The sequence below is a fragment of the Carcharhinus amblyrhynchos genome, chromosome 21, assembly GCF_965287045.1.
Source record: "Carcharhinus amblyrhynchos chromosome 21, sCarAmb.v2.hapA, whole genome shotgun sequence".
Lineage (NCBI taxonomy): Eukaryota > Metazoa > Chordata > Chondrichthyes > Carcharhiniformes > Carcharhinidae > Carcharhinus > Carcharhinus amblyrhynchos.
In genome coordinates, this window is record NC_137344.1 from 20335234 (window position 1) to 20363074 (window position 27841).

The window sequence follows — 27841 nt, forward strand, 5'->3', positions numbered from 1 at the left end:
ATGGCGGGATCCGGCTGCAAGGCAGTGCGGTACCTGGACCAGATTAAAGCGGGGCCGGCCCGGGGAGGGCTGCAGCTTCTGGCCGCTACAGACCGCCTCTGCGTGTGGAGCGGCTCCGAGTTCGTCTCCGTTTATCAGAGGGACAGCGGCTTGTTGGAGGCAAGTGAGAGCTGTCAGTCATCAGCCCCTTTGTCAGGAGCTCACCTGTCAATCATTAGGCCCTTTCAGGGGCTTACCTGTCAATCAGCAGCCCCTTTGTCAGGGATTCACCTGTCAATCATCAGCCACCATGATGTCAGGGCTGTCAATCATCAGCCCCCTTTGTGACGTCAGGGGCTCATCTGTTAGTCTGTGATGTTGTGCCCCCTGTCAATCATCAGCCCCTTTGTCAGGGGCTCACCTGTCCATCACCAGGCCCCCTTTGTGAAGTCAGGGGTTCACCTGTCAATCATCAGGCCCCCTTTGTGAAGTCAGGGGTTCACCTGTCAATCATCAGGCCCCCTTTGTGATGTCAGGGGTTCACCAGTCAATCATCAGCCCCTTTGTGATGTCAGGGGTTCACCTGTCAATCATCAGCCCCCTTTGTGACATCAGGACTGTCAATTATCAGCTCCTATGTGACGTCAGTGGGTGGCTGTGCTGCTGCATTGTGTCTGTTGCCTGTATCTTTTTACAGATACAGTCCAACTGTATCCACTTAGCACAGTTTATAGATCTTTCCTACTCAGTATAGCTTCTGTCAAGGTGTTGATCCTTGTGCAATTAATCCCCCACAGGAGGTCACGGTAAGAAGTCTCACAACACCAAGTTAAAATCCAACAGGTTTATTTGGTATCACGAGCTTTTGGAGTGCTGCTCTTTCCTCAAAATCACTCACCTGATGAAGGAGCAGAGCTCCGAAAGCTCGTGATTCCAAATAAACCGGTTGGACTTTAGCCTAGTGTTGTGAGACTTATTACTGTGTCCAGCCCAGTGCAAAGCTGGTATCTTCACATCACAGGAGACCAGCTAGTTGACAGGATAGATACACCAAGAGGATGGGTGGAATCTTGTGCCCTCCTATGGTGAGTTTGGTGATCTCTTGTCAGCTTCCTGCATCCACCCCCGACTTAAGTCCAGGGCTTATGGAAGGTCTTCTCATGCTGATACTAATTAAGCCTTGGAATTCCTGCAGTGCAGAATGAGGCCATTCAGCCCATCAAATATGCACTAACTCTCCAAAAGAGCATTCCACCCAGACCCATCTCCATTGTCTCATTGTAACCCTATAATAGCTCACTGCATTCGGTACAGAAAGATCTGCTGAGAGGGGGAATGTAAAATCCCAGCCATCAAGTGAGAACAGATTTGGAATTAGCTGCGATACCCTCAATGGCCGCGTGTTTCACTGACTCTGTCTAGGTTTCATGGATGAAGAGTTAAGTCCCTTGTGATTCAATGGGTAGCACTCTCACCTCCGAATCAGACGGCCATATGTTGAAGTCCCAGTCCAAGAATCCGGACATATATATCCAGGTTGACACTTCAGTGCATTACTGAGTGAGTGCTGCACTGTCGGAGGTGCCGTCTTTCAGATCAGAGATTAAACTGAATTCGAATCTATCCATTCGGGTAAAAGTAAAAGATCCCTTTTACTACTTCGAGAAAGGACAGCGAGGGTGGAGGGGTTCTCCTGGAAAATGTTTATGTTTCAACCAACATCACAGACTATCTGGTCATTCATCACATTGCTGTTTGTGGGGTTTTCCAGCCGCTTAAATTTCAAAAAGTACTGAGATTGCGAAATGTGTAATATGAATTTAAGTACTTTCTTGGGTGGGATGGTGGAGGGGTGTTAGTCCCAAAAGAACTGTCCCCACAGCAGTTGGAAGAGATGAGGAGAGAGATTTGGACAGATTGAAAAATATTTCATTTGTCTTACTAGATTGTGTACCGGTTACCTAGTTCTGTGTGGCAAGTGGAAGTGGACAGGAAGAGTGAGCGATTGTTCGTGCTGTGTGCCGGCAGTGGAATTTACAGCATACCGTTAAACCAGAAGTGTAGGTAAGATGCAATCTATGTAATACTATGCTGTTTAAATAGTAGCAAATGTGCATGTATAATATATTGCCAAACACTTGACCTGAATGAGGCAGACCTCAATTATTATTTTTGATTTGATTTGATTTATTATTGTCGCATGTGTAGAGTGAAAAGTATTGTTTCTTGTGCGTTATACAGACAAAGCATATTGCACATGGAGAAGGGGAGTGCAGAATGCAATGTTACATTCGTAGCTAGGGTGCAGAGAAAGATCATCTTAATATGTACCAAATCTGTAAGAGATTGAACTAAAGCATTGTTATAGAGTTTAAAAGAGTTAGAGTGGAGTTTTAAAAGCGTAGAACAAGAGTAAAAGATAGAATTAGAGGGTATGCTGGGTACAACTTGCAAGAAATTGCCATCGTCTGGCGCCATCTTGGGCACATATTTGAGAGTAACTCAAAAAATGCTACTTCGTTCAGTGTCTTTTGCATTGTCATGGTAAGTTAGGATTTTCACGATTCTGGAGTAAACTGTAAAATAAACATGCACGCAAACTCCCCTATTCTTTAGTATCAGCCAATCAAATAATTTCCCAAATCATATGATTTCATAGGCTGGGGTTTTTTTTCATTAAAGGTTCAGTTGTTAGAGACTGTTAGTCATTATGACAGCCTAGCTAATATAACCAAGCTGAAAAACTATAGTTTTGGTATATTATAATACTGATTAATGGTCTGCAGTACAGCCACAATCTGCAATAGCAATGTTCACTGTGCTGGTGTTTGTTAGCACCTTATTCTATGTTAAGCTATGTCTAATTTACAGTGTGTTTTCTCATGGTTAACTGTTTCCTAGTTTTGCTGTGATAACATTTAGAACTTATAGTGTTGGGTGAAAAAATATAATTGAACTCTGCTCAGCGTATTGTGAAAATACATGTGCTGGCCTTTTTATCTCGAGGAGCAAGGAGCAAGGAAGGTAGAAATCATGTTTCAGCTATACGAAGTCCGGATTAGATCATGCCAACTGTGAGAAATTCTGGACACCACCCCTTAGAAAGCACGGGGACAGTGCAGCATAGATTTAGCAGAATAATAACGTGGACTCCAAGGTTTAGTTCTGAGGACCAGGGTTGTACTCCCTGGAATTTAGACAGTGAGAAGATGATTCGATTCAAAGACAGAAAATGCTGGAAAATCTCAGCAGGAATGACAGCATCTGTGGAGAGAGAACAGAGCCAATGTTTTGAGCCTGGATGACCCTTAGACCCAACATTTCAAGTCTGGATGACCCTTTGCTGTCAGACCTGCTGAGATTTTCCAGCAGTTTCTGTTTTTGTTTCAGATTCCAGTATCTGCAGTATTTTGCTTCTTAGGGGTGATTTGATTGAAGCTTTCCAATCATTCAGGGTAAGGGTGGGGTCGATTGGCGGAAATTATTGGTTGAGGAGTCTGGGTCCAAGAACGGCTTCTTCCCAGCTGCCATCAGACCTTTGAATGGACCGACCGCATATTAAGCTGATCTTTCTCCACACCCTAGCTGTGTCTGTAACACTATATTCTGCACTCTCTCCTTCCCTTCTCCCCTATGTTCTCTATGAACAGTATGTTTTGGCTGTGTAGTGCACAAGAAATGATACTTTTCAATGTATCGCAATACACGTGCCAATAATAAATCAAATCAAGTCATGAGGAAACCCCTTTTTATGAAATGAGTGGTTACAATTTGGACAGAAGTCTCACAATATCAGGTTAAAGCCCAACAGGTTTATTTGATAGCACAAGCCACTCACTTTCACCTGATGAAGGGGCAGCTCTCTGAAAGCTAGTGGCTTGTGCTACTAAATAAACCTGTTGGATTTTAACCTGATGTTGTGAGACTTCTTCCTGTGTTTTGCCCCAGTCCGATGCTGGCATCTCCACATCATAGAATTTGGAACACAGTGTCGGATGAGGTGGTGGAAATGGATTCAACAACAGCTTTCAAAGGGAAATTGGACAAAATACTTGGAGTAGAAAATATTGCAGTGATATGTGATTGTTTCCCAAAGGGGCTATCAGACCCGATGGACCGAATCGCCTTGTGTATATTCATTTTGAAATATCTGCACCTTGCTTGTGCTGCGAAACGACACCCTCACCCCTTGAGATTGAATCCACTCTCATTCTGCAATTACTTTATAGTTTCTTCAATGAACCTGCATGTTGGACTCAAGTGCCTCCATTCAAGCAATGAGCTATTGGGGAAGTAATCCTGTTATTGAGACATTCTCAGGAAACGCAATCTATCCAAGCCACAGGCTATCAAACCAGTCAGGCCTGAGACAAAAGTTATTAGTTTGCTGGGTACTGTTGGGGTGCTTGATGTGTAACAGTAGATGTCGTTCCGAGTGCTATGACAAACACCTATAGAGTAAATCTGTATGCGCTCAGTTTTTATGCAGCAGGATTTTCATCCGTGAAAATGGGTGTTTTGTTGACAAAAGTTTTTTTTTAAGTTTGAAGTTTATTTATTAGTGTCACAAGTGGGCTTGAAGTTACTGTGAAAAATCCCCCAGTCGCCACACTTCAGCACCTGTTCAGGTACACTGAGGGAGAATTTAGCATGGTCAATGCACATGACCAGCAAACCTTTCGGACTGTGGGAGGAAACCAGCGCACCTGGAAGAAACCCATGCAGACATGGGGAGAATGTGCAGACTCCACACAGACAGTGACCCAAGCTGGGAATTGAACCTGGTTCCCTGGCGCTGTGAGGCAGCAGTGCTAGCCACTGTTTTGTTTTGTCAGTAATGAAATTTAGGAGAAAATTTCTATGTGGATTGTGAATAAAACTAAAATATCAAAGCAGGTGAGACAGGAACTAAAATTGGTTAAGCAACGTTGGTCATTACACCACAACAGGATGCTAGGAATAGGCAGATGAATTTGCACATGGAGTTTGCACATTCTCTCTGTGTCTGTGTGGGTTTCCTCTGGGTGCTCTGATTCCCTTCCACAGTCCAAAGATGTGCAGGTTACATGGATTGGCCATGCTAAATTGCCTCTTAGTGTCAGGGGAACAAGTTAGGATAAATGCATGGAATTATGGAGATAGGGCGTGGGTGGAACTGTGGACGGTGCAGACCTGATGGGCTGAATGGTCTCTTTCTGCACAATAGGATTCTAATTTGGCATTAGCTGCCAGACCAACCCAGTTTATTGTTTCTCAACTTCTGTGAATTTGGGAAGTGTGTGAGAAAGGAAACAAAAATGACCATTTTTAAGGCATCAATGTGTAGAAAAAAAATTGGTAAAGACAGGTGAAAATATGGAAAAGTAATGTTTCTGAATGTTTTTTGTCATTGTTATTGGACATTCACTTGAGTAAAAATGGCACCAACTGTCTTTGTGAAGCTAATGAATGGAATAAGATTGAGATATGAACTGCAGAGAGAGCCAAAAACTGAAATGACATTTAGCTTTAAAAGTAATCATGTAGCTGCACCGTTCTGCTTCACGTTGGAAGAATATTTTCTGCTCTTAATAAAACCGGGACCATAAAATATTTAACAGCTGCAGCTTGATAGCTGTTGCGTGACAGCTGCCTTCAAACAGGAATCCTGGTCTAGACTGCCATTTAATACCCAGACTTTCCCTAGGGTCTATGTTTCTAAGTATCTGCTCAATCACCTTGTGAGAGTAAAGAAACACGGTGGGGGAGGGGACTGAGTGCGGTTCCTCTCGAGCTGACAAAGGAACTGGATCTGTCTGAAACGTGATGGGCAATGGGGAGGAAACAAAATGCCAACCACTCAATTTGCAACCACCATCCTCGGCCACTTTCCACTTGTTGCTGGTGCTAAAGGTGGACCTGTTTCCGGGTGGGAGTGGACTTTGGGCAGAGTCACAACCTGAGGGCAGATCTTTGCTTTGCTATTCATGACCGTTCGTGGGAAATGTAAGCATCTCATAATTAACGCAAGCCACTCAGACTTTCTCATTGTTTTGGCCCATATCACTCAAATTCCTGTGCGCTTTAGCTGCTGCTCTGGATCCAAGCTCATCTTCACCAGGAGGCTATCTGGAATGGAACATTTAAATTATAAAGAGAGGCTGGGTAGGCTTGGGTTGTTTTCATTGGAGCAATGGAAGACGACGACCTGATCAAGGTGTACGAGATTATGAGGGGCATGGACGGAGTGGATAGGGAGCAGCTGTTCCCCTCAGTTGAAGGGTCAGTCACGGGGGGACATAGGTTCAAGGTGAGGGGCAGGAGGTTTAAGGGGGATGTGAGGAAAATCTTTTTTACCCAGAGGGTGGTGATGGTCTGGAATGTGCTGCCTGGGAGGGTGTAGAGGTGGGTTGCCTCACATCCTTTAAAAAGTACCTGGATGAGCACTTGGTATGTCATAACATTCAAGACTATGGGCCAAGTGCTGTGGATGGGATTAGGTGAGACTTCAGGTCTTTCTCGCGTGTCGATGCAGACTCGGGCCGAAGGGTCTCTTCTGCACTGTATGATTCTTCTTGATCTACTCTGGCCCATTTTATTCAGTCCACTCTTGTTACCTGCTGGTCTTTCATTTCTCCCCCTGGATATTTTGCCTCTGCTAATCTGTGTCCCACCCCATCCTCTGGTTTTCTACTTGCATGCTGCTGATACAGGCTCAAACCCAGTGTTCCTTCCAGCCTCTCTGCAAAGGATGCCTTGAGGAATCCTTCATTGTCCAATATCAATCCCAGTTGTCACATCCTTCCCTCTTGCTGACCTCCTTGCCCAGTGTAATCTCCGAAGTCTCCCAGTCTTCCCAACCTGTTCAGCCCTCCCATCACCACCTCTGAGCGCTGCCAACGGATCATTCATCATCTCTCTCCACATTTCCTCCAAAATGTTGATTGGCTCATTAATAAGGCCCCCTGCTATCTTTCAGTTATGGACAATGGCACTGACAAATTTTCTTTGACATCGTAGAAACCCTACCAAGCAGAAGGCCACTCGGCCCATTGAGCTTGCACTAACAAAATCCCACCCAGACCCTATCCCCATAACCTCACATATTTACCCGGCTAACCCCTCTAACCTAACATCCCGAGGCACTAAGGGACAATTTAGCATGGCCAGTGCACCTACGCTGCAGATCTTTGGACTGTGGGAGGAAACCGGAGCACCCGGAGGAAACTCATGCAGACATGAGGAGAATATGCAAACTCCACACAGATCCAAGCTGAGAATCAAACCCAGGTCCCTAGAGCTGTGAGGAACAGTGCTCACCACAGCGCCACCACGCCACCCTTGATTTCTCACTCTTCGATTGTGGCTTGCCTCTTTCTCTCAGACTGCCTTGGCTAACTTTCTACCACTTACCCCATTCAAACCATGATTGGGTGATCCTTTTCAGCAAGTCACACCTTGATTTCTCACTCCTTGGTATCTCCTTCTTTGAGATCCTCACCCTGCTCACCTGACCTTATAAAATATTTGTTGATTTGATTTATTATTGTCACATGTATTAGTATACAGTGAAAAGAATTGGCACCATCCAGACAAAGCATACCGTACATAGAGAAGGAAACAAGAGAATGCAGAATGTAGTGTTACAGTCGTAGGCAGGGTGCAGAGAAAGATCAGCTTATTATGAGGTAGATCCATTCAAAAGTCTGATGGCAGCAGGGAAGAAGCTGTTCTTGAATCAGTTGCCACATGACCTCAGATGTTTGTATCTTTTTCCTAACGGATGAAGGTGGTAGAGAGAATGTCCAGAATGCGTGGGGTCCTTATTTATGCTGGTTGCTTTGTTGTCCAGTACAGTTGAGATCATACATTCAGCTGCTTCTGCTGCTCCTTTGAACCACAAGTTCCTCTGACCCTGGCCTCTTGTGCAGCCCCTCCTTCCTGTTCCTCAGCATCACCCAGGCCCCAGACTCTGGAATTCTCTTTTAGGCCCATGTCTCTCTATCTCTCCTTTTAAGATCTCCCCACTTTGACTCTGCTTTGGGGGTCGTGCTGGCTAATATCTCCTTTGGCTTAGCATCCATTTTGGTACCTCGCGCCTCTGTAAAGTGCCTGGGGACACTTCGTTTATTCTATGTTAAAAGGCACTAGGTAAAGACATGTGACTGTTTCAGTGGCACTTTATCAAAGTTAAGGAACTGGTGAATAAACCAAACTACAAGATTAATTGTAAAAATTTGCCGGGCTCTGTCATGACATGCCAGATTTTTTGTTACAATCAGAAGAGGTAGAAAAACATTGGGCCTGTATTTAAAACAGAAATGGGAGAAATGTATCCTGGACCAACCATAGTTACCAAGCAAAGCTCAGCAGGCTTGTCAGCATCTGTGGAGAGAGAATAGAGTAAGAAGTCTGACAACACCAGGTTTAAGTCCAACCGATTTATTTGATAGTAAACTCACAAGCTTACGATCTACAAGTTTACTATCAAATAAATCGATTGGACTTAAACCTGGTTGTGTCAGACTTCTTATTGTGTTTACCCCAGTCCAACGCCGGCATCTCCACCTCGAGAGAGAATAGATCCAATGGTTTGAGTCAGACTTGAAATGTTGACTCTATTCTCTCTCTCCACAAATGCTGTCAGACCTGCTGAGATTTTCCAGCATTTTCTGTCTTTGTTTCAGATTCCAGCATCTGCAGTGTTTTGCTTTTATCATGGTTGCCAAGGCCTCAGCTTCCATTTCTATAACCTTCCGGGATTGTGGAATGATATAATGGAGTCCGCTTCCCTCTCTGGGTTTGTTGTGTTTACGCAGTGTATTCTGCATCAACATCTGGACTTCTTCCCACTGATTGCTCCGTTATCTAGAGTTGTTATCCGGCAACTTGAACTGGAAAGCCCCCTGAAAAATGGAGAGATACTGACACTCGGCAAGGTTTTAAACTATCACAATGTGTCAAAGATTTTGTGGGCTGATTTTTTCCATTTAAGTGCCGTACACAATAATTATGCAGTTTATTTTCTGAACCACCCCCTTCTTTTTCCAGCCTTGTCGAAGAGACAGGAGCTCAGGAATCGTTCCTCGATGATTCCCAATCGGAAAGTCACGGTAGGCGTCGCAAGCCTCGCGTCTGTGTGATCGGCGTTGAAAGCTGCATTATCAAGGACTCCGCAATCTGCTCCTTCGTGGTGTTGGATGACATTGTCGTGACAGTGGCTAGCGGGGACCACAAATGGAAGATGTTCTTCCTCAGGCTCCCGCCTGCAAGCGCTGAGGTTCAGCTGTGCAGAAGAATTGAAGAGATAGATTTTGCTTTGCGTCCCGATTTAACCCGCTGCGAGCAATCTCCCCCATCGCATCACCCGCCAGTGTTATGTTGCATTTACCCTCAGACTGTGAAGGATACCGAGGCAAGGGGTGATGATTACCTCTGTTTGGAAACGTCTCTTTTCAGTCTCCTCTTTAGTGTTGATGCCAACATGCTGAATTCACCCATCATCCTTTGCGGCCTGCCAGATGGGCAGGTCTGCTTCATGCCCCTGAAACACGCCAGAGCGGAGGCCAAAGGTCAGGCACCACGACTAACAGTGTTGTACCACCTCGAACAGCCAGTGGTTTTTGTTGGACTGGTGACGGTTAAAGAAAGGGGGAGCGGTGATCAGGAACACCAGTCATCAACAGACAAACCGCCAGTTCCTGATGCTATTGTGGTGATCGGGAAAGGCGGCAAAGTGGTGATCATCAAAGCCAGTCTTCAGATGGAGATGTGGCTTCCCAATTTCACTCAGTATCATCTTCGAGGGCCCGTTGTCAGTGCCTGTTGCCGCGCTGGCAGGCTTTACTACAGCACTCGCTGGGATTTGTTCAGTGTTGAGCTTGTACAAAGGGATACATCATTTGGAGCGGCAGGGACGGCAGCTGGTGAGAGGAGCGGCCAGTCGGATGGTGTTCTGCCCTCCATCCTTACGCCCATTAGTCTGAATATCTGTGGGGTTGTAGCTGTTTCCAAGCCTTCACTGACAACTAAAGGTAATAATCTGTCTCTGCATCCTTAGCCGGGTCTCTGCTGTCAGGTAAAGGTTATCAGCCTGAAACGTTTGCGTTGTCTCTCTATCTCCACAGACGCAGACTGACTTGCTGAGCATTTCCAGCATGTTCTTTCTTTAATTCCTGATTTCATTGTATTCCACCCCACCCTCCCCTCGCATGACTTATGCACTCACACAGTCATACACACACACACACTCACACACACTCACACACACACACACACACACAGAGACACATATATACATACACTCTCTCTCTCACTCACACACACACACTCTCACCTATCTGACTTAAGGAGTGGAAGGTTGAGGGAACCTGTTTGGAGCGTGGAACCTGAACAAAACAGAGTAACAGGTGGTACACTGTTAAATCACTATTAAAGGAAACCTTTGAGAATTCCTCAAAATCTTTTGTACTAAAATTTTCCCATCTTGGCTCCTGCTGCTTTAGTATCCAGGGTCAGAACAGATGCTAATCTACATTCCCCCCTCAGAATCCCTATCCTGGTGCCCGCAAAAGGATTCTGTTTGTCCTGTGCTGAGTGCGCAGACTGAAAATAAAGGGACGGGGGCGGGATGTCCGAAAGTTTACGTTGTAAATGGTTCACCCTGTTCTTTGACACTGGCATTTAAATTTGTCCATCCTGCTGTGGGGAGAGGGATTGATTCCGTTAACCACGATCACAGAGTTGTAAAGGCCCACTGCACTCCTTTAATGTAAGTGCTGGCAGATTTCTAACTGATGATCGGTGAGTATTCCTTGCTGTGTAACTCCCTCACCACAGGAGCTGCCAGTGATTCTGGGGGAGGGTAATGTCTGGAATCTGTTGTGTGAGGTTGCTAGGTATTGTTCTAATTTAACCGCTGTAGAATATTGCATCTCTAGGGAGAGCAAATATTTTTTGTTAGGTGTCACATGATTGCATTAACACTCCGACCGCAAACTCTTTGGTGTGTTTTATGAGGAGAGGGGAGACTTGGCTAAGGCCCCTTCATTTTCTTTCCGTTTGAACGTTCTGCTTCTGAATCCTGACTCAGGTGGCAGGATCGAGCGAGCTCTAAAATCCTGCTGGCTGCCGGGCTGGCTATTGGGATCAGAAACCGGGATGTAGGTGAGCTGGAACGGACGATGTGAGGCTTCCCTTTGTTCACACCTTGTGTTTTTAACCAGGTGATGTTGAGTTGGCAGCACTGACTGAGAAAGGCAAGGTGATGGTGTGTACCTTGCCCCACAGTTCGACTGCAGCCCACAGCATGAACCTGAAGGCGGCCAGTGCAGGACAACGCATTAAGGATCTTCTCTCTGGGATTGGCAATGTCTCCGACAGGTAGGAGGACAGTGCTTAAGTTATATTGCCACCGTCTGGTTTAGTACTCAGATGGGTAGACCATTCTTTCACAGCAGTGAGGGTCTTGCAGTTGGTGACAGTGTCCCTGGATTAAGGTGAAGTTGCTGCTCCTGATTTGAAAGTGTGAACAGTGATAACCGATCAAACTGGGTTCTGCTGTGACCCCATTCGGATAGCCTGCTACCCATCACTGTCCAAGCTCGCGTATGACGAATGGCTTTAAATTGAGGGGTGATAGATATAGGACAGATATCAGAGGTAGGTTCTTTACTCAGAGAGTAGTAAGGGCGTGGAATGCCCTGCCTGCAACAGTAATGGACTCGCCAACATTAAGGGTGTTTAAATGGTCGTTGGATAAACATATGGATGATACTGGAATGGTGTAGGTTAGATGGGCTTTAGATTGGTTTCACAGGTCGGCGCAACATCGAGGGCCGAAGGGCCTGTACTGCGCTGTAATGTTCTATGTTCTTGGATTATACACAGGAAGGGTGCCACGGTGGCACAATGCTTAGCACTGCTGCTTCACAGCTCCAGGGACCCGGGTTCAGTTCCTGCTTTGGGTCACTGTCTGTGTGGAGTTTGCACATTCTCCCCGTGTCCATGTGGGTTTCCTCCAGGTGCTCTGGTTTCCTCCCACAGTCCAAAAGATGTGCTGGTTAGTTGGATTGGTCGTGCTAAATTGATCACTTAGTGTCCCACGTTGTATAGATCAGGGGGATTAGCGAAGGTAAATGTGTGGTTACAGGGATAGGGCAGGGGAGAGGGCCGAGATAAGATACCCTGTCGGAGAGTCGGTGCAGACTCGATGGGCCAATTAGCCGCTTCTGCACTATAAAGACTTTATGACTCTAGGGTGGCCGCCACCCGTGGGACACTTTTCCCAGCGTAAATCAGCATCTGTAGGAGAGGAGGAGAGACAATCAGGACACAGAATTCACCGTGACTGTTGTTTTGATCCTCAGAATCTCATCCTTGAGGGGCGTCATGGAGCGGAAAGACAAGGCTTTGAAAGAGCTGAACCAGGACTTCAACATATGCTGCGCGCTGTTGTCCTATCAGGAAAGCCAGGAGAAAGGAACGGTGCCCTCCAACCAACCAATCGGCTGCCGTGTCACTGCGAAGTGGAACTGTTTGCTGCTGCGGGATTCGCTAGTTGTTTCCTGCGTTCTGGAGAACCTCAGCGATTGGCCACTGGAAGGCAGGTGGTCTCTTTGCGTGAAACTCGTTGTCCAGACGCCCGCTTTGACTGAGGCCTCGGACAGCACCGCCTTTACCTACAGCTTTCCCATCAGTGACCTTGCACCTGGAAAGACGATGGAGGTCACCGTCCCTCTGCACTCTGAGAGTGGTAGTTTTATACCGTTGCCTGTGTCAGTTCACTGCTCCCTTTACTATAGTTTGAACAGTGTTTTGACGGGGATTGCCTGTGAACAGCCTTTCCCTCATAGTCCCTTACTGTCTCCTGGTCTTTCAGAAACTGCTGGAATTTGCCTGTTTCTAAACACACACATTATTGACTTGTTAGATTGCTTGCACATTCAGGGAGCAACTGAAATGGCTTCAGCTCTGAATAGCAGTCGCAAAGCGAGCACATCAGACCCATTGGAGATATTTCTACGGTCAGTTACTGGTGAAAAGTTAAAAGGGTCTTTCAGTACTCCAGGTGGTGGAAGTGCGGCCAAAGGACCTTTCTCAGCTTCCATCAAGTTGTCTGTTGACCTGGTGAAGGTTGCTGTGAAGGATTTGGGTACAGGTGCGGAGATTTTAATTATTTATTAATGGTGATCTGTGTGCTGTAAATGTGTAAATCTGAGGTTTGATTTCTGGATCGCTCACCCGCTGAGAGGCAACGCGGCTGACCTACGCCAAGCCCTCCGTCACTGTCTCTCCAGAGCTTCTTACCAGATAACACAGAGGGATGACTGCCACACAGAATTTCCCAGCTGACCACCACTTGGCCCTCCCTTCGAGGACCCAGCTCTGAATGGTTTGCTTTGTGGGAATTACCACTGAAAACATTGTGAGGTTTTTTGAGGTGGATTTTGACTGTAGGAGAGCACGAGATGTGTGAATTGACAGCACATTAGAATCACAGAATACCTACAGTGCAGAAGGAGGCCATTCGGTCCATTAAGCCTGCACCGACAACAATCCCATCCAAGCTCTATCCCTGTAACCCCACATATTTACCTTACTAATCTCCCTGACATTCCCCTAATATGAAGGGGCAATTTAGCATGGCCAATCAACCCAATCCACACATTTTTGGACTGTGGGAGGAAACCGGAGCACCCGGAGGAAACCCACGCAGACATGGGGAGAATGTGCAAACTCCACACAATCACTCACTCAGGCTGAGAATTGAACCTGGGTCCCTGGTGCTCTGAAGGTGGCACAGTGCTAACCACTGTGCCACCCTAACATAGTACACCTCTCCAGAGTTCACTGGAAATAGAAATAGGTAGAGAGGTAAAATGGCTGCCAATTTCATCCTGGCACAAAGTCAAAATCTATCTTCCTCTGCCACTTCACTGGTTTGCTCTTTTCTCCATTCTGATAACTCCAGGAGTTAGCTGTAAAAGATCAATGCTTTATTGCACAAAATAAAGAAGTACATAACCACAAGCTTGTGATCACACACTGGTCCCAACCAGGCAATATAACAATGGACCCACTCAGGGGCCTGCTTTATACAGAGCTCGGTATACGAGCTCTGCCTGGTGAGTTAATTACCAATCCCGAGGGAGCTGATATTCAATGAGTTCTACAGACAGGCCAATCAGTGATGTCTCCATGCAAGTCCTGGGGGTTATCATATCCATCATATTTTTCTCCTGTTTGAGACAGCAAGGTTGGTCCAACTTTCAGGCATTGTCTTCTTGTCCATCATTGTTCGGCAGGTTATTCAATTCTTTGAATGTATGTGTACATTTATAGCAGGGATTGCTAAGGACAACATCCCCATCGCTAAGATCAATCAGTGTTTTCTACAGCTCAGACATGAACCGGTATCTCAGTCAGAGTCTATTGGAGGTACAGAGGAGATTGATGGACTGTACAGTGCTTTGGTGCTGCTGTGGATGGTGTACCAGAGCAGCTCATTGCCGTCTGCAGTCAGAGAGGTTAGAATCATAGAGGTTTACAGCATGGAAACTGGCCCAACATGTCCATGCTGCCCAGTTTTTAACCATTAAGCTAGTCCCACTTGCCCACATTTGGCCCATATCCCTCTATACCTATCTTACCCTGTAACCGTCTAAAAGCTTTTTAAAAGACAAAATTGTACCCGCCTCTACTACTGCCTTTGGCAGCTCGTTCCAGACACTCACCATCCTCTGAGTGAAAAAGTTGCCTTTCTGGACCCTTTTGTATCTCTTCCCTCTCACCTTAAAACCTCTAGTTTGCGACTCCCCTACCTTTGAGAGAAGATGTCGGCCTTATCTATGTCCCTCATTATTTTATGGACCTCGAAAAGATCACGCCTAAGCCTTCTACACTCCAGGAAAAAAGTCCCAGTCTAGCTGCCTCTTATAATGCAAGTCCCAGTAGCATCCTAGTGAATCTTTTCTGCGTTCTATTTGTGCTCTGGTCATGAAATACTAAATGACTTGCGAGCTCCTTGGAGCTGCTATGTGGCCCTTCTGGCAGTTCACTGCATGGAATGTTCTGGAATTTTCTCTGGGCTGAAGCATAGAAAAGCCCATGAGCATTTTGACGAACTGCAGTCTTTACCAGATGTTGCAGTTGATGTTACTGTCAATGGGGTTTTTGCTTTGAGGGGCTGTTTTGTCATTAGGATTTCGGTAAAGTATAATGGTCCATTGAAAGTGGAAAAACAGGCAGCAGGATAATCAAAGATTTTGACTCTTCCAACTCTAGTTGCGCCTGGAGAGCATGTATGGTTGCCAACTCTAGTTGGATGTACTCCTGGAGGTTTTATCACTTGACCTCCCTCTGTTAGCAGTCAAACAGCATGTTTTCCATCTTCCAATATTTAATAAAACTTGCGTTTAAAGAAAGTTGGGGTGGGAGGGGAGGAAAAAATCCACAATTTTTCCCCTGGGTTATTCACAGCTTCATCCAAGAGATTAATCTTTAATTCCCAGAGACTCCAAGACAATTGCACAGTGTTAATGGCCCAAAACAAGCATTTTGAGTGGTACGCAACTGGAGTGAAGTACTTAGTTTCCCATAAGAAATGAAGTGGCTTAACTATTCTCCCCGCTTACTTTAATGATACTAAGATGTTAAATTAGCCTAGGGTTAGTTACACGAGCCTGGAGTGAGTTGAATTAGCCTGGGGTGGGGGTTCACTAAACCTTAGGGAGGGATTGACAACAAAAGCAAAACACTGCATGTGCTGGAGCTCTGAAATAAAGACCGAAAATGCTGGAAACACTCAGTGGGTGTGGGATACAAAATAGAGAACGGGGCTGACAGCCTGAAGTTGTTGATCTCTGTTTAATCGGAAGCTGAGGTGATTCTCCAACTTGCAATAAGCTTCACTGCAGCAGGCTGAGGACAGAGGCAGGGCTTATTACCCTGGGTGGTTTGTTAGCTGAGGGCGCATTTGCTTCTCCTGGACCCCAGTCTCAATGATTTATTAGTTTTAATAGATATCTTGGGGAGGAGATGACCTGGTGGTGGTATTGTTAAACCATTAATCCAGAAACTCAACTAACATTTTGGGGACTCCCAAAATCCTGCTACAGCAGATGGTGGAATTTGAATTCCATAAAAATATCTGGCATTAAGAATCTGCTGATGACCATGAAACCTATTGTCAATTGTCAGAAAAACCCACCTAGTTCACTAATGTCCTTTAGGGAAGGAAATCTGCTGTCCTTAACCTGGTCTGGCCTACATGTGACTCCAGAGCCACAGCAACGTGGTTGACTCTCAACTGCCCTCCAGTGGCAAAGTGATGCCCATGTCTCACAACTGAATAAAAACAAAACACTGCTGGAAAATGGTCGTCTTTGAGTAACTTGACAAAGGTGAGCAGGACCCGTGGTGCATAAAGCGTGACAATCACCAAGATTATACAGCAGGTATGCAAGGGAAGTATCTAACTTTGCCCTGCCTAACATGTATAGGAAGACAGTGTCCACTTAAAGTGCTTGCTGCTCCTTGCAATACTACTTACGGCCTAGGTTCAGGAAAGGGTTATGTGGTTCAGAAGAGGTAGTTTATGAGAATCAAGCAACAGTTAATTTATGTATATTAAAACCGACTAAGTTCTTCCCACTTTGTGTGCGATGGTATCTCCCTGCCCTGCCCTGCTCAGCACACACACACACACACACCCCCCCTCCCCCAACAACACACACACATACAATGATGTTGAGATAATGTTGATTTGGGGAGATGAGCAGTCAGCTGTGACAAAGGGTCATCCAGACTGGAAATGTTGGCTCTATCCTCTCTCCACAGATGCTGTCAGAGCAGCATTTTCTGTTTGTGTTGTGTGAGCAGTGTTACACAGTATCAGGGCGTGACTCTCTTACTGTGCACACGCCTCAACTTGAAAATGCACAGACTCGAGCAAGTGGGACCGAGAAATGATCAGTAGTGTGGAATGAAATGGGCTTTTAGCTGATCCTGATTTTCATTGGTAGATAGGCAGAGACTGTAGTGCTTCCCAGTCTGACAGTCCAGTTTCTGCCAGTGGCTCTACTCAAGGCTGAAGCTTAGAAATTTATTGTCACATTGCTGAAGCTGCTGTTTACTCAGTCATACAGTGGTTAGCACAGCTGCCTCACAGCGCCAGGGACCCAGGTCCAGTTCCGGCCTTGGGTCACTGTCTGTGCGGAGTCTGCACATTCTCCCTGTGTCTTGTGTGGGTTTCCTCCGGGTGCTCCAGTTTCCTCTCTCAGTCTGAAAAACGTGTTGGTTAGGTGCATTGGTCATGCTGAATTCTCCCTCAGTATACCTGAACGGGTGCTGGGCTGTGGCAACCAGGGGATTTTCACAGTAACTTCACTGCAATGCTAATGTAGGCCTATTTGTGCCACTAGTAAATAAACTTTAACTCTGAAGGTGCCGCAGGAATCTGCTAGCAGGATTTGTGTACTGCAGTGCTGCAATATTACTTTCTACTTGTGTGTGTGATCTGGGATTGATATTACTGCAGTTACCAATTTAAAATGGGAGAGACAGATGCTAAACCACAATTTGGTCCATTACTCAGAATATAGTTTCCTTATTTGAATCTGATGATTTTTTTGTAGTTGTGGTTTGGCGTGGACTGGAAAATATTAGTTACATGGAAAGATTGGATCAGCTAGGATTATTTACTCTGCAACAGAGGAGACTGAGGGGAAAACAAATGTAAGTACATTAAATTCTGAAGGGTCTAGATTGAGGATTTGAAAGACATGTATTGGTATACAGTGAAAAGTGCTAGTTCTTGCACAATATACAAAGCATACTGTTCATTGAGTACAGAGGGAAGAAGGAAAGGAGCGGGTGCAGCATGTAGTGTTACAGTCACAGCTAGGGTGTAGAGAAGGATCAACTTAATATAAGGTAGGTTCATTCAAAAGTCTGCTGACAGCAGGGAAGGAGCTGATATTCAGTAAGTTGTTGCATGACCTCAGAATTTTGTATCTTTTTCCTGACGGAAGAAGGTGGAAAAGAGCATGTCCGTGGTCCTTGATAATGCTGGCTGCTTTTCTGGGGCAGCGAGAAGTGTAGACAGTGTCAGTGGGTGGGAGGCTGGTTTGAATGATGGACTGGGCTACGTTCACAACCCTTTGTCGTTTCTCTCGGTATTGGTCAGAGTAGGAGCCGTCCCAAGCTGTGATACATCAGGAAAGGATGCTTTCTGTGATGTCTCTGTAAAAATTGATGAGAGTCATAGCAGACATTCTGAATTTCCTTAGCCTCCAGAGCTATTCCCCGCGATTGAGGGGTCCATAATAAGGAATACAAATTTAAGGGAAGAGTTGACAGGTCTTGCTGTGATTTGAAGGGAAGGTTTTGAACCCAGAGGGCTGTAGGGATTTAGAATATGCTGAATGAAGGGAAGGCAGAAACAGAAAACCTCATACTGTTTAAAAGGTACTTGTATTTGCATTTGAAGTGCAGTAACCTGCGAGGGTCTGGACCAAGAGCTGGAAATTGAGATAAGGCTGAATGCTGTCCTTCTGTCCTGGAAGTTCTCTATGATTTCTATTCCTCACGATTAATGGCATGAACATTTTCTGACACGGCTGACTTTGCAATGGCCCTTTCTGAGCTTTTCCAACGAGTCAATGTGTTTCCTCCCCCCATCCCCCCCTCAGGAAATGCCGTGGAGAATGGATCTGATGTCCTGCTGTGGTTGCTGTCTGGCAATCCTGAGGTAACGGCCCTGAGGGTGAAGCCTGTGCCGATTGTGCATTGTACCACACCGGATGGCAGCAATGTCACCTTACTCTCAAAGCAGGTGAGTGGCGAATACTCGGCCTTGTTGGAAATTGTCGGTCAGTTACTGCCGGCTTTAAATGTTCTGCTGATTATTATAAACTCAGAGGCAGGAGGGAGCAGCAGCGATGGCCTACTCCTGTTCTTATTTCTTATGAACATTTGATGGGCGGCACATTGGCACAGTGGTTAGCACTGTTGCCTCACAGCTCCAGGGACCTGGGTTCGATTCCTGGATTGGGTCACTCTCTGTGTGAAGTTTGCACATTCTCCCTGTGTCTACGTGGGTTTTCCTCCAGGTGCTGTGGTTTCCTCCCACAGTACAGTGATGTGCAGGTTAGGTTGATTGGCTATGCTAAATTTCCCCTTAGTGTCCGGGGATGTGTATGTTAGAGGGATTAGCAGAGTAAATGTATGAGATTTTGGGGATAGGGCCTGGGTGGGATTGTTTTTGGTGCAGACTTGATGGCCCAACTGGCCTCCTTCTGCACTGAAGGGTTTCTATGATACAAGGGGGGAGCTCACAATTTTTGAATTAATTTCTGTAGAGCGCAATTGAAACATTGCTCTTGATGTACAGAATGTGTAGTGTTTGCTTATTCACTTCAATCTCTGTGGCGTTATTTAATTGCCACTGAGTTATAGCCCTCTCATCAGCGATATTTGGATGGTGTGATCAAACCAAGTGCCACTCCAATGTTCTTTTACTCCTTTCCTTACAGGTTGCTGTTAATGATTTCTCTGTTGATGCAGCACTCAGTGCAGTGGAAATTATGATGGAGTGTTCCTCGCTGACTACATTTTGTTTCTTGCATCAGGCAATTGCAAGGCGTATCCAGGTAGGATGTCAGCTATCTGCCCAGCGCAGAGTTATCCCCGCTTTTGCTGCTGTGCATTATGCAACCTTTTTGTAGTCCGTACATTCAGCTAGACTCTACGGTGCAGAAGAAGGCCACTCGGCCCATAAAGTCTACACCTAACTCCTGCAGTGCATCCCACCCAGGCCCTATCCCTGTAACCCACATATTTACCCCACTAATCCTCCTGACCTATACATCTTGGAACACTAAGGGGCAATTTAGCATGGCCAATCCACCTAACCTGCACATCTTTGGAGTGTGGGAGGAACTGTGCTGTGGGTTACCTGTTTCACTTTGTGTGTGGAAGTGAAACATTGACTGAGCTCTGAACTGGCAGGCTGTTGTTATTTCATAGAATTCCATAGCGTGAAAGGAGGCCATTTGGCCCACTGTATCGGTGCCAGCTCTTAGTCCAGTATTTTTTTCCATTGATTGGGAAGCAATGGTAAGATTCACTTTGAACGTTATTTATTTTCTCCTTGTTTCCACTGGTCAGCAGTCCTGTTAAATGGAGCTGCTAAAGCCAGTTTAGTTTTGATCTGGGTGCTTGGTTCAAAAATTGCTTCATTTTCATCTGATCTCAGTCTGCAGTGTTACTCAGTCATTGAAAGGAAAGTGAAATTGTGGAATCGCTACAGTGCAGAAGGAGGCCATTTGGCCCATTGAGTCAGCACAGATTCTCTGACAGTGCATTCCACCCAGGCCTTATCCCTGTAACCCCTCATATTCACTCCACTAATCTCCCTAACCTACACCTCTTGGAACACTAAGGGGCAATTTAGCATGACCAATCCATCTAACCTGCACATCTTTGGACTGTAGGAAGAAACTGGTGAACCTGGGGGAAACCCATGCAGACACAGGGAGAATGTGCAAGCTCCACACAGACAGTCACCCAAGGCTGGAATTGAACCCAGGTCCCTGGCGCAGCGCTAACCACTGTGCCATCCTAGGGTCATTATTATTACAGAAGCACTGTGTCACCATGTCACCCAGACAAAGAAATGTTCGAGGGGAGCCCCTTGCAATTCAAAATGCTCCACTTACTTTCTGCTGTAATTGGACAGAATTTTGTTTGATGGTTTTGAATAAAGTCAATTTTTCTCTCGGACGGCGATCCTTGAGTTAAGTTGTTGCTGTGTCCTCACCAGTGAGATCTGTAGGAGAGTGTAATGGGATCCAAATTGTTCTGGAGTCATGTTACCCAATGGAAAGACTTCACTGGGGACAAAATCTGAGAAGGGTGAACAGGGCGGCACGGTGGCACAGTGCTTAGCACTGCTGCGTCACAGCGCCACGTAACCGGGTTCAATTCCCGGCTTGGGTCACTGTCTGTGCGGAGTTTGCACATTCTCCCTGTGTCTGCGTGGGTTTCCTCCAGGTGCTCCAGTTTCCTCCCACAGTCTGAAAGACATGCTGGTTAGGTGCATTGGCCATGCTAAATTCTCCCTCAGTGGACCCATTCAGGCGCCAGAGTGTGGTGACTTGGGGATTTTCACAGTAACTTCATTGAAGTGTTAATGTAAGTCTACTTGTTACGCTAATAAATAAACTTTAAACTGTTAAGGAACTTCATGCTGGCAAGAATAAACAGAGCATTTCCCTTTCACTTAGGGATTGTGCTACATGTCTCTTTTGACAGGCAGGAGGATAGGTGCTTGAATCAATGGCCTTACATTAGATCGAAACCTTTCGACTTTAATTCCCATTGCTCCGGGTCTGGTCAAGGAAAGAATCATTTGGCCTGTTACACAAAGACTTGTAAAGAGGAGTCAAGGTTGATCGCCATCATTTGATTCCCTTAACTCGCAAAGCTTGATATTACAGCTCTGGAATGGAAGGTAGAGGGATGCTGATGCGTAGCATTAGTGGGAAATTACAAAGTAGGTTCTCTTCAGTGGTGCGGAGCCTGACCCTGACCCGGCCTGTTGATTAACTCCACTGTGGGCGAGGAGGGGGAGAGGTTGAGGTTGGAGGGGAGGTGGTGGGCGATTGGGGGAAGGGAAAAAGGTAATGGAGACAAATAAAGCACAGCTACTTCTGCGTAGGAAAGGTGGAAATATCGGAGGAAGGAGCATTGTCTCACCACCCGCTCTGCCACTCACTGGGGCAGTCCAAAGATGTGCAGGTTAGGTTGATTGGCCATGCTAAACTGACCCTAGTGTCAGGGGGAATTAGCAGGATAAACAAGGGTTACGAGAATAGGGCCTGGGTGGGATTGTGGCTGGTACAGATTCAGTGGGCCGAATGGCCTCCTTTTATACTGCAGGGATTCTATCTACTTATCAAAAGGGAAAACACTGGGAAATCTCAACAGGTCTAGCAGCATCTATAAGGAGAGGAAAGAGCTGACATTTCGAGTCCAGATGACCTTTGTCAAAGGGCCCCTTTCCTTTTTGGTTTCAGATTCCAGCATCCGCAGTAATTTGCTTTTATTCTATCTATTTAGTTGAGAATTGGTTTTCTGTTGGGGGATCTGAAGAAGGAAGGACAGAGGGTGAAACAGGACGCAGGGACTAACAGCACAACGTTTCCGTAACACAGAACAATACAGCTCAAAGCACCGACATGTCCAAATCATTAATCTTTTACAAGATAAATTAATTCTTTGTGGAGTAATCATTGATATTTCTCATTCAAACAGTCACTCTGTAAAAATAATGAAATGAGAGGGACAGACATTGTACGCAGTTCTCATTAAAATACACATTTAAGGGCCTCATTGTAGACCTGTCATTTTACTGTTCCTCTCAAATTGATTAATTGTATGTGTGTTAATTTTACTTTGAACAGATGCTTTTGGAGCAGAGTTCTCCCAGTGGTGACTCACTGCCTACCCTTCGAGTACAGTGTCTCAGACAGCTGGTACACCGTGCAGAGGTAAGCGGCGTGTGAAGCAAACTTGGGAATACTGCAGAGTCTTGGGGTTAAGGTGCCGGACAGATGTTGGGAAGGCAGACAGTGCTTGTGGTCATGTAATTGAAAAACTCAAAACCCAAGATTAATGTGTATTCTGCCTCTGCCCCCTCCCCCACCCCCCCCTCCGAACTCTACTGGATCAGTCCCCTCACTCAGATAGTCCCTGAAATGTAGCAAATGTGACAACGCAAAGCATTGCTCCATTGAAAAGGAAGGTCACAGCTTCAAGGGCAGTAGCTGGATTGTGATTTTACCTGCATAGAAACCCTACAGTGCAGAAGGAGGCCATTCGGCCCATCAAGTTTGGACTGACAACAATCCCGCCCAGGCCCTATCCCCGTAACCCCATGCATTTACCCTAATTGACGCTAAGGGGAAATTTAGCATGGCCTATCCACCTAACCCACGCATCTTTGGACTGCGGGAGGAAACCAGAGCACTCAGAGGAAACCTATGCAGGCACGGGGAGAACTTCATGACTGTGCACATACAGTGACCCAAGCCGGGAATCGAACCCGGGTCCCTGGTGCTGTGAGGCCGCAGTGCTTGCCACCGTGCCGATTGGTAGCCTGTCTGAAGTGAAGTTGAGTATTCACATGTGGAACACCTGGGTGGGGAGGTGAAAATTAATCTGATGTGTGTTTGATCAATGTGTTTTCTGTTGCCACAGGTAGAAATGATTTACAGAATAGCCCTGGGTCCAGTTACTTACCATTTGTTCATTCTGGTCTATGCTGTATCATTAACATGCCCGTGTCAAGGTTTACTAGGATGAATGAGCTGTTCCCTGGTTGAATTAGTCTCTCTCTTTCTCGGTAATATCTTGGGTGAGTGAGACGGTTGCTGATGGACTGCAGTCAGATTTGTTGAAAGAACAGGGAGCAGCAATGTGAGCAGGGTCTCAGGTTTGACTGCTGGTGCACATAGGATGTTTGTTCAAATACAGGCAGAGCCATTACAATTCAGTCAGTTTCCCTGTATTAAGAAGGGGAAACACACAGCCAGGTTCAGTTTCCCATCAAATGACTCCTTTTGGAAACTGCATGTGTGGCATTTCAGATGTGAGCAGGATTGAGCTTGGTTGTGATGTTCACATAGTGAAGCAACTAGCCAATCACTGAAGGGTTACTATCACTGATAGGAAAGTAGTATACTCGCACTCTCAGTATCAAATTGTCCACGTTAGTGTTTGGTATTTAGTATATAGTATAGTACACTGGCTGGGATTCTCCCAAAAAAATTCAAAGTGCCAATTTGCATGAAAATGGGAGTAATTCCTGCTGCGTTTTTTTTTAAGCAGGATTTTCAAAATAAATCTGCCACGTTCTGAGCATTGCAGAGTGGATTAGCGGGATTCACTGTAAAAATCCGGAGAGGCCGGCAGCATAGCGCTGAGTGCGCCGCTGCACATGCGCCAATCTGTCAGCACTGAGATCAGCGCGTGCGCAGTGGCCCCGCACTACCAGCCTCCCGATCACTGGCCAGCCCCGCAATTCCCCATCATTACCTCTCTGACCGGCCCCCCGATTGCTGGTCTCCCGAACCTCTGTGGGTGAGCCCCAATCTTCAGACACCACCCCCAGCAGTCCTGATCCCGCTCCTCCCCTCCCCCTCCCCCCTCCCCTCCCCCCTCCTCCCTCCTCACCAGCAGTCCTGAACCCCCTCCCCACTTCCCTCTCCATCCGGATGACAAACCCTGATTGCTGTCCTCCCTCCCTCTGCCCACAAATCTTTTGAAGAATGGCCACAGAACCGCCATCTGCACTGATCACACTCTATAGACCCGCCCACAATAGGCCCTGCTCCCTTGGCACTCCCCTTACCCGCAACCTGACAGGGGGCCTCAATGGCCTCTCTCCACTCCAGCGAGGTTGACAGCCTGTTCCCCGTTATTGGGCAGCGGTCAAAAACCCCGCTGGAGCGAACCATTCCTGGCAGAGGGGAGACACTCAGGCCCGGAGACTTCAGTCCTGGTCCTGCTAATGGGATACAAATACAAATTTAAATATTGAAATCAGCTCTGATTTCTAGTGTGGAGTTGATGACACTTAAAAAACCTTGCCACAGAGACGCTTTGGAGGCTTGGGCACCCAGCTGGGAGCGTGTGAAACGGCCTCTGCTGATGTCTCCTGGTCTGTTGTGCTGCAAGAGCACTGCGGCAGACTGGGAGAATCGCTCCCAATGTCATTATTGCTCTTGATCTCTTTGTGACCAGTTAACCACATGCAGAACGTACATTGTCTTGAAGTGTTGTTTGATTCAATTGTTTTAATTTGTAAAAGAATTCCAGCTTTATACATGTATACCTCCGTATCAAGTAACTTCAATCCTGCATATTATTTAACAAAGAAAACCTACCTGAATATTCAATGTCAACTTTAAAAATAAATGTCTGTTGCAGCAATGACTCTTGATGGAGAATTTACCTGGCCTGCTAGAGTCCTCTGCTGGCAGTAATAGGGAATGCGAAAAGCTCGCTATTTTGCATTCAAAAGAATGCAGTAACCTAGCTGGACTGTGACTCCAGTCCCACACTGAGGTGAAGACTATTAGTGCTCTCAGGGCAACTGAAGATGGCGATTGCTTGCATTCCAAGAATAAATACATGCTACGTTTTTTTAAAATTCCAGGCATGAAATTGCCTGATCTGCCAAAATTCCAATTGTGGAATTCGATCTGCCTCCCAGTAACCAAAATCATTGGGAATGGAATTCCCATCCCAGCAAAAATGTAGTTAAGTTTAGAATTCCTAAATCAGCCAATTATAAGATTTGTTTTACTTATAGCCAAGTTCAATTCCACTTTTACCTGTCTGAGGTCCGTCACCCAGCTGTACATTTAGGTCCAAAACAGAAAATTTTGGAAATAGGCAGCAAGTCTGGCTGGATCTGCAGAGACAGAAACAGTTCATGGCCAAAATTTTACAGCCCCTCTCCTCTTCCCCCGCCATCCCGGGGTTGGCGAGCCGTTAAAATCTCTGTTCACATCGGCTGGGAGGGCTGGAGAATTCTGGCCTATGTTTTAAATGAAACATGCCTCTTCTTCAGAAGACATTCAGCTGGAAGTCTAAACTTTGTTCCTTTCTCCACAGATGCTGCCAGAATTGCTGAGTAGTTCCAGCGCTTTTTCTTTCATCTCAGATTTCCAGCATCACAATACACATACTCACCAACGTACAAATTGGGAGCAAAAATAGGCCATTTGGCCTGTTCTGCCATTTCGTAAAGTCATAGCTGAGCCAATTGTGGCCTCAGTTCTGCTTTACTATCCAAGCCCAATACTCTTTCAATCAACAATTTGTCCAACTCAGCCTTAAATAGATTCAGTGACCCCGCTTTCATTGATCTCTGGGGAAGAGAGATCCACAGGGATATGAGCCTCTGAGAGAAAACATTTCCCCTCATCTCTGTCTTAAATGAGAGAACTCCTTGTTTTTAAACTGTGCCCTCTTGTTCTAGTCTCTCCTAGTAGAGGAAGAAACATCCTTTCAGGATCCACCCTGTCAAACCCTTAGGATCTTGTACGTTTCAATAAGATCAACTCTCAATCTTCTCAATCATAAAACCCCTACAGTGCAGAACATACCATTCGGCCCATAGAGTCTGCACTGACTCCATGACAGAATTATCTTACACAAGCGCTATCCCTGTAAAGCGCTTACCATGGCCAATCCATCTAACCTACACCTCTTTGGACACTAAGGGCCATTGAGAATAGCCAATCCACCCACATCCCAGGACTCAGTTGAGTGATTCAGCATTTTGCTTCCATTGTACAACTAGGTTGATTTTTCAAATTTTGGGTGTGAATCCAGTTTGTTTTACTGAAAGTACAGGAAATCTCCTGGGTGAGATGATAATTTCTTCATTTGGATCTTCCTTTACTTTAGGCCCTTCTTAAAGAGGTGCAGTCACTGCGTGACCGGTTGTGCATTGGGGCGGAAATGGATCTGAATAACACTGCGGACAAACTTCTACAACTTTATGGACAGCTGAGGAGCACTGATCTAGTTATTGTGTAACAAATAGAATTATCCAAAGTGCCACCATCTCCAGATGACGCCGAACTTGCTTTCCACAGTTTACATCTAAGGAGAGGAGCTTTTTATGTGTTGTGCCAGTTTTAAATTACTGTCTTTAAATTACTATCATTGATTTTCTGGTATCTCTCGTTTTGCCATGAGGAAATAACTTGTGCTTATGTAGCTCCTCTCTCATTCTCAGGAAATCTCAAAGAACTTCACAGACAGTGAATTACTTCTGAAGTGTACTTGCTGTTATTTTGTCAGCAAACAAATGGGGTGGCATGGTGGCACAGTGGTTAGCACTGCTGCCTCACAGTGCCAGGGACCCGGGTTCAATCCTGACTTGGGCCACTGTCTGTGTGGAGTTTGCACTTTCTCCCCGTGTCTGTGTGGATTCCCTCCAGCTGCTCTGGTTTCCTCCCACACTCCAAGGGTGTGCAGGTTAGGTTGATTGGCCTTGCTAAATTAACCTAGTGTCAAGGGCTTTAGCAAGGTAAATGTGTGGGGTTACAGGGATAGGGCCTGGGTGGGATTGTGGTCGGTGCACCCTCAATGGGCAGAATAGCACTTTCTGTGAAACTTGGCAATTTGTGCACAGCAAGGTGCCACAAACGGTGAGATAAATGATTCCCATTGACCAGTTTAGTTGGTGTTGTTTGAGGGACACATATTGGCCAGAATGTCAGGGAAGAAGCCTCCTCTGCAAACAGTGCCGCAGGATCTTGTATGTCTACGTAGACAGGAAAATGGAGCTTTGATTTCTTTACCTACGTGGAAGACGTTACCTCTGTGCAGTTCTCCATCCAGCTGGCGGGCTGGATCATGTGGCCCTGATCCCGCGTTGGGCCTTGAACCCATGATCTCCCGACACTGGGACAAGAAGACAACCTTGTGCCAAGTGCTCAAACACCTTGGGGAATGCAAATATCTGGGCTGGTCTGCAGAAATGGAGTCACTGCACTCCAAAATTACCTCAATGTGGAAAACACTTTGAAACATTTCAGTGACGTGACAGAGTTCTATGGGGAACGGCAGTGATGGTCACGGAAGAATTGTGGTCTGTGGGCCGATATTTTTCAACAATATTTTGCAGTCTAAGTACAATTTGCATAAGACTCATTGTTTAAAAGGAATCCAGTGTTCCACAGAGCCTGGCAATGTGGTCACAGGCATGCGATGGTTCAAATGAGAAACTGGTTTTACCAGACAGGAGTGATACAGAAATGCAATTTGAAAAGATTGTAAAATTGAAAATGTTGAAATAAAA

General features: G+C 46.0%; 1 protein-coding gene across 2 annotated transcripts; it reads left to right on the forward strand.

The window, feature by feature from the left end:
* Positions 1–27841, forward strand: faap100 (FA core complex associated protein 100). 2 transcript variants are annotated; one of them, XM_080209204.1, is made up of 9 exons: positions 1–159; positions 1925–2043; positions 9010–9992; positions 11184–11340; positions 12327–13117; positions 18651–18793; positions 19494–19610; positions 22425–22511; positions 26440–27841. In XM_080209204.1, exons 1-9 carry the CDS (start codon positions 1–3, stop codon positions 26569–26571), a joined length of 2688 nt encoding a protein of 895 aa, XP_080065330.1. In that variant the 3' UTR covers positions 26572–27841. The 2 variants fall into 2 exon arrangements, with proteins under 2 accessions (XP_080065330.1, XP_080065332.1); XM_080209206.1 differs by lacking the exon at positions 19494–19610.

What these genes read in the sequence shown, in the direction of transcription:
- faap100 (XM_080209204.1), top strand. Translation starts at nt 1, where the DNA reads ATGGCGGGATCCGGCTGCAAGGCAGTGCGGTACCTGGACCAGATTAAA. An exon ending in CCGTTAAACCAGAAGTGTAG is followed by an intron (nt 2,044 to 9,009) that starts GTAAGATGCAAT and finishes TTCTTTTTCCAG; the next exon opens with CCTTGTCGAAGAGACAGGAG. An exon ending in TCACCTTACTCTCAAAGCAG is followed by an intron (nt 18,794 to 19,493) that starts GTGAGTGGCGAA and finishes CTTTCCTTACAG; the next exon opens with GTTGCTGTTAATGATTTCTC.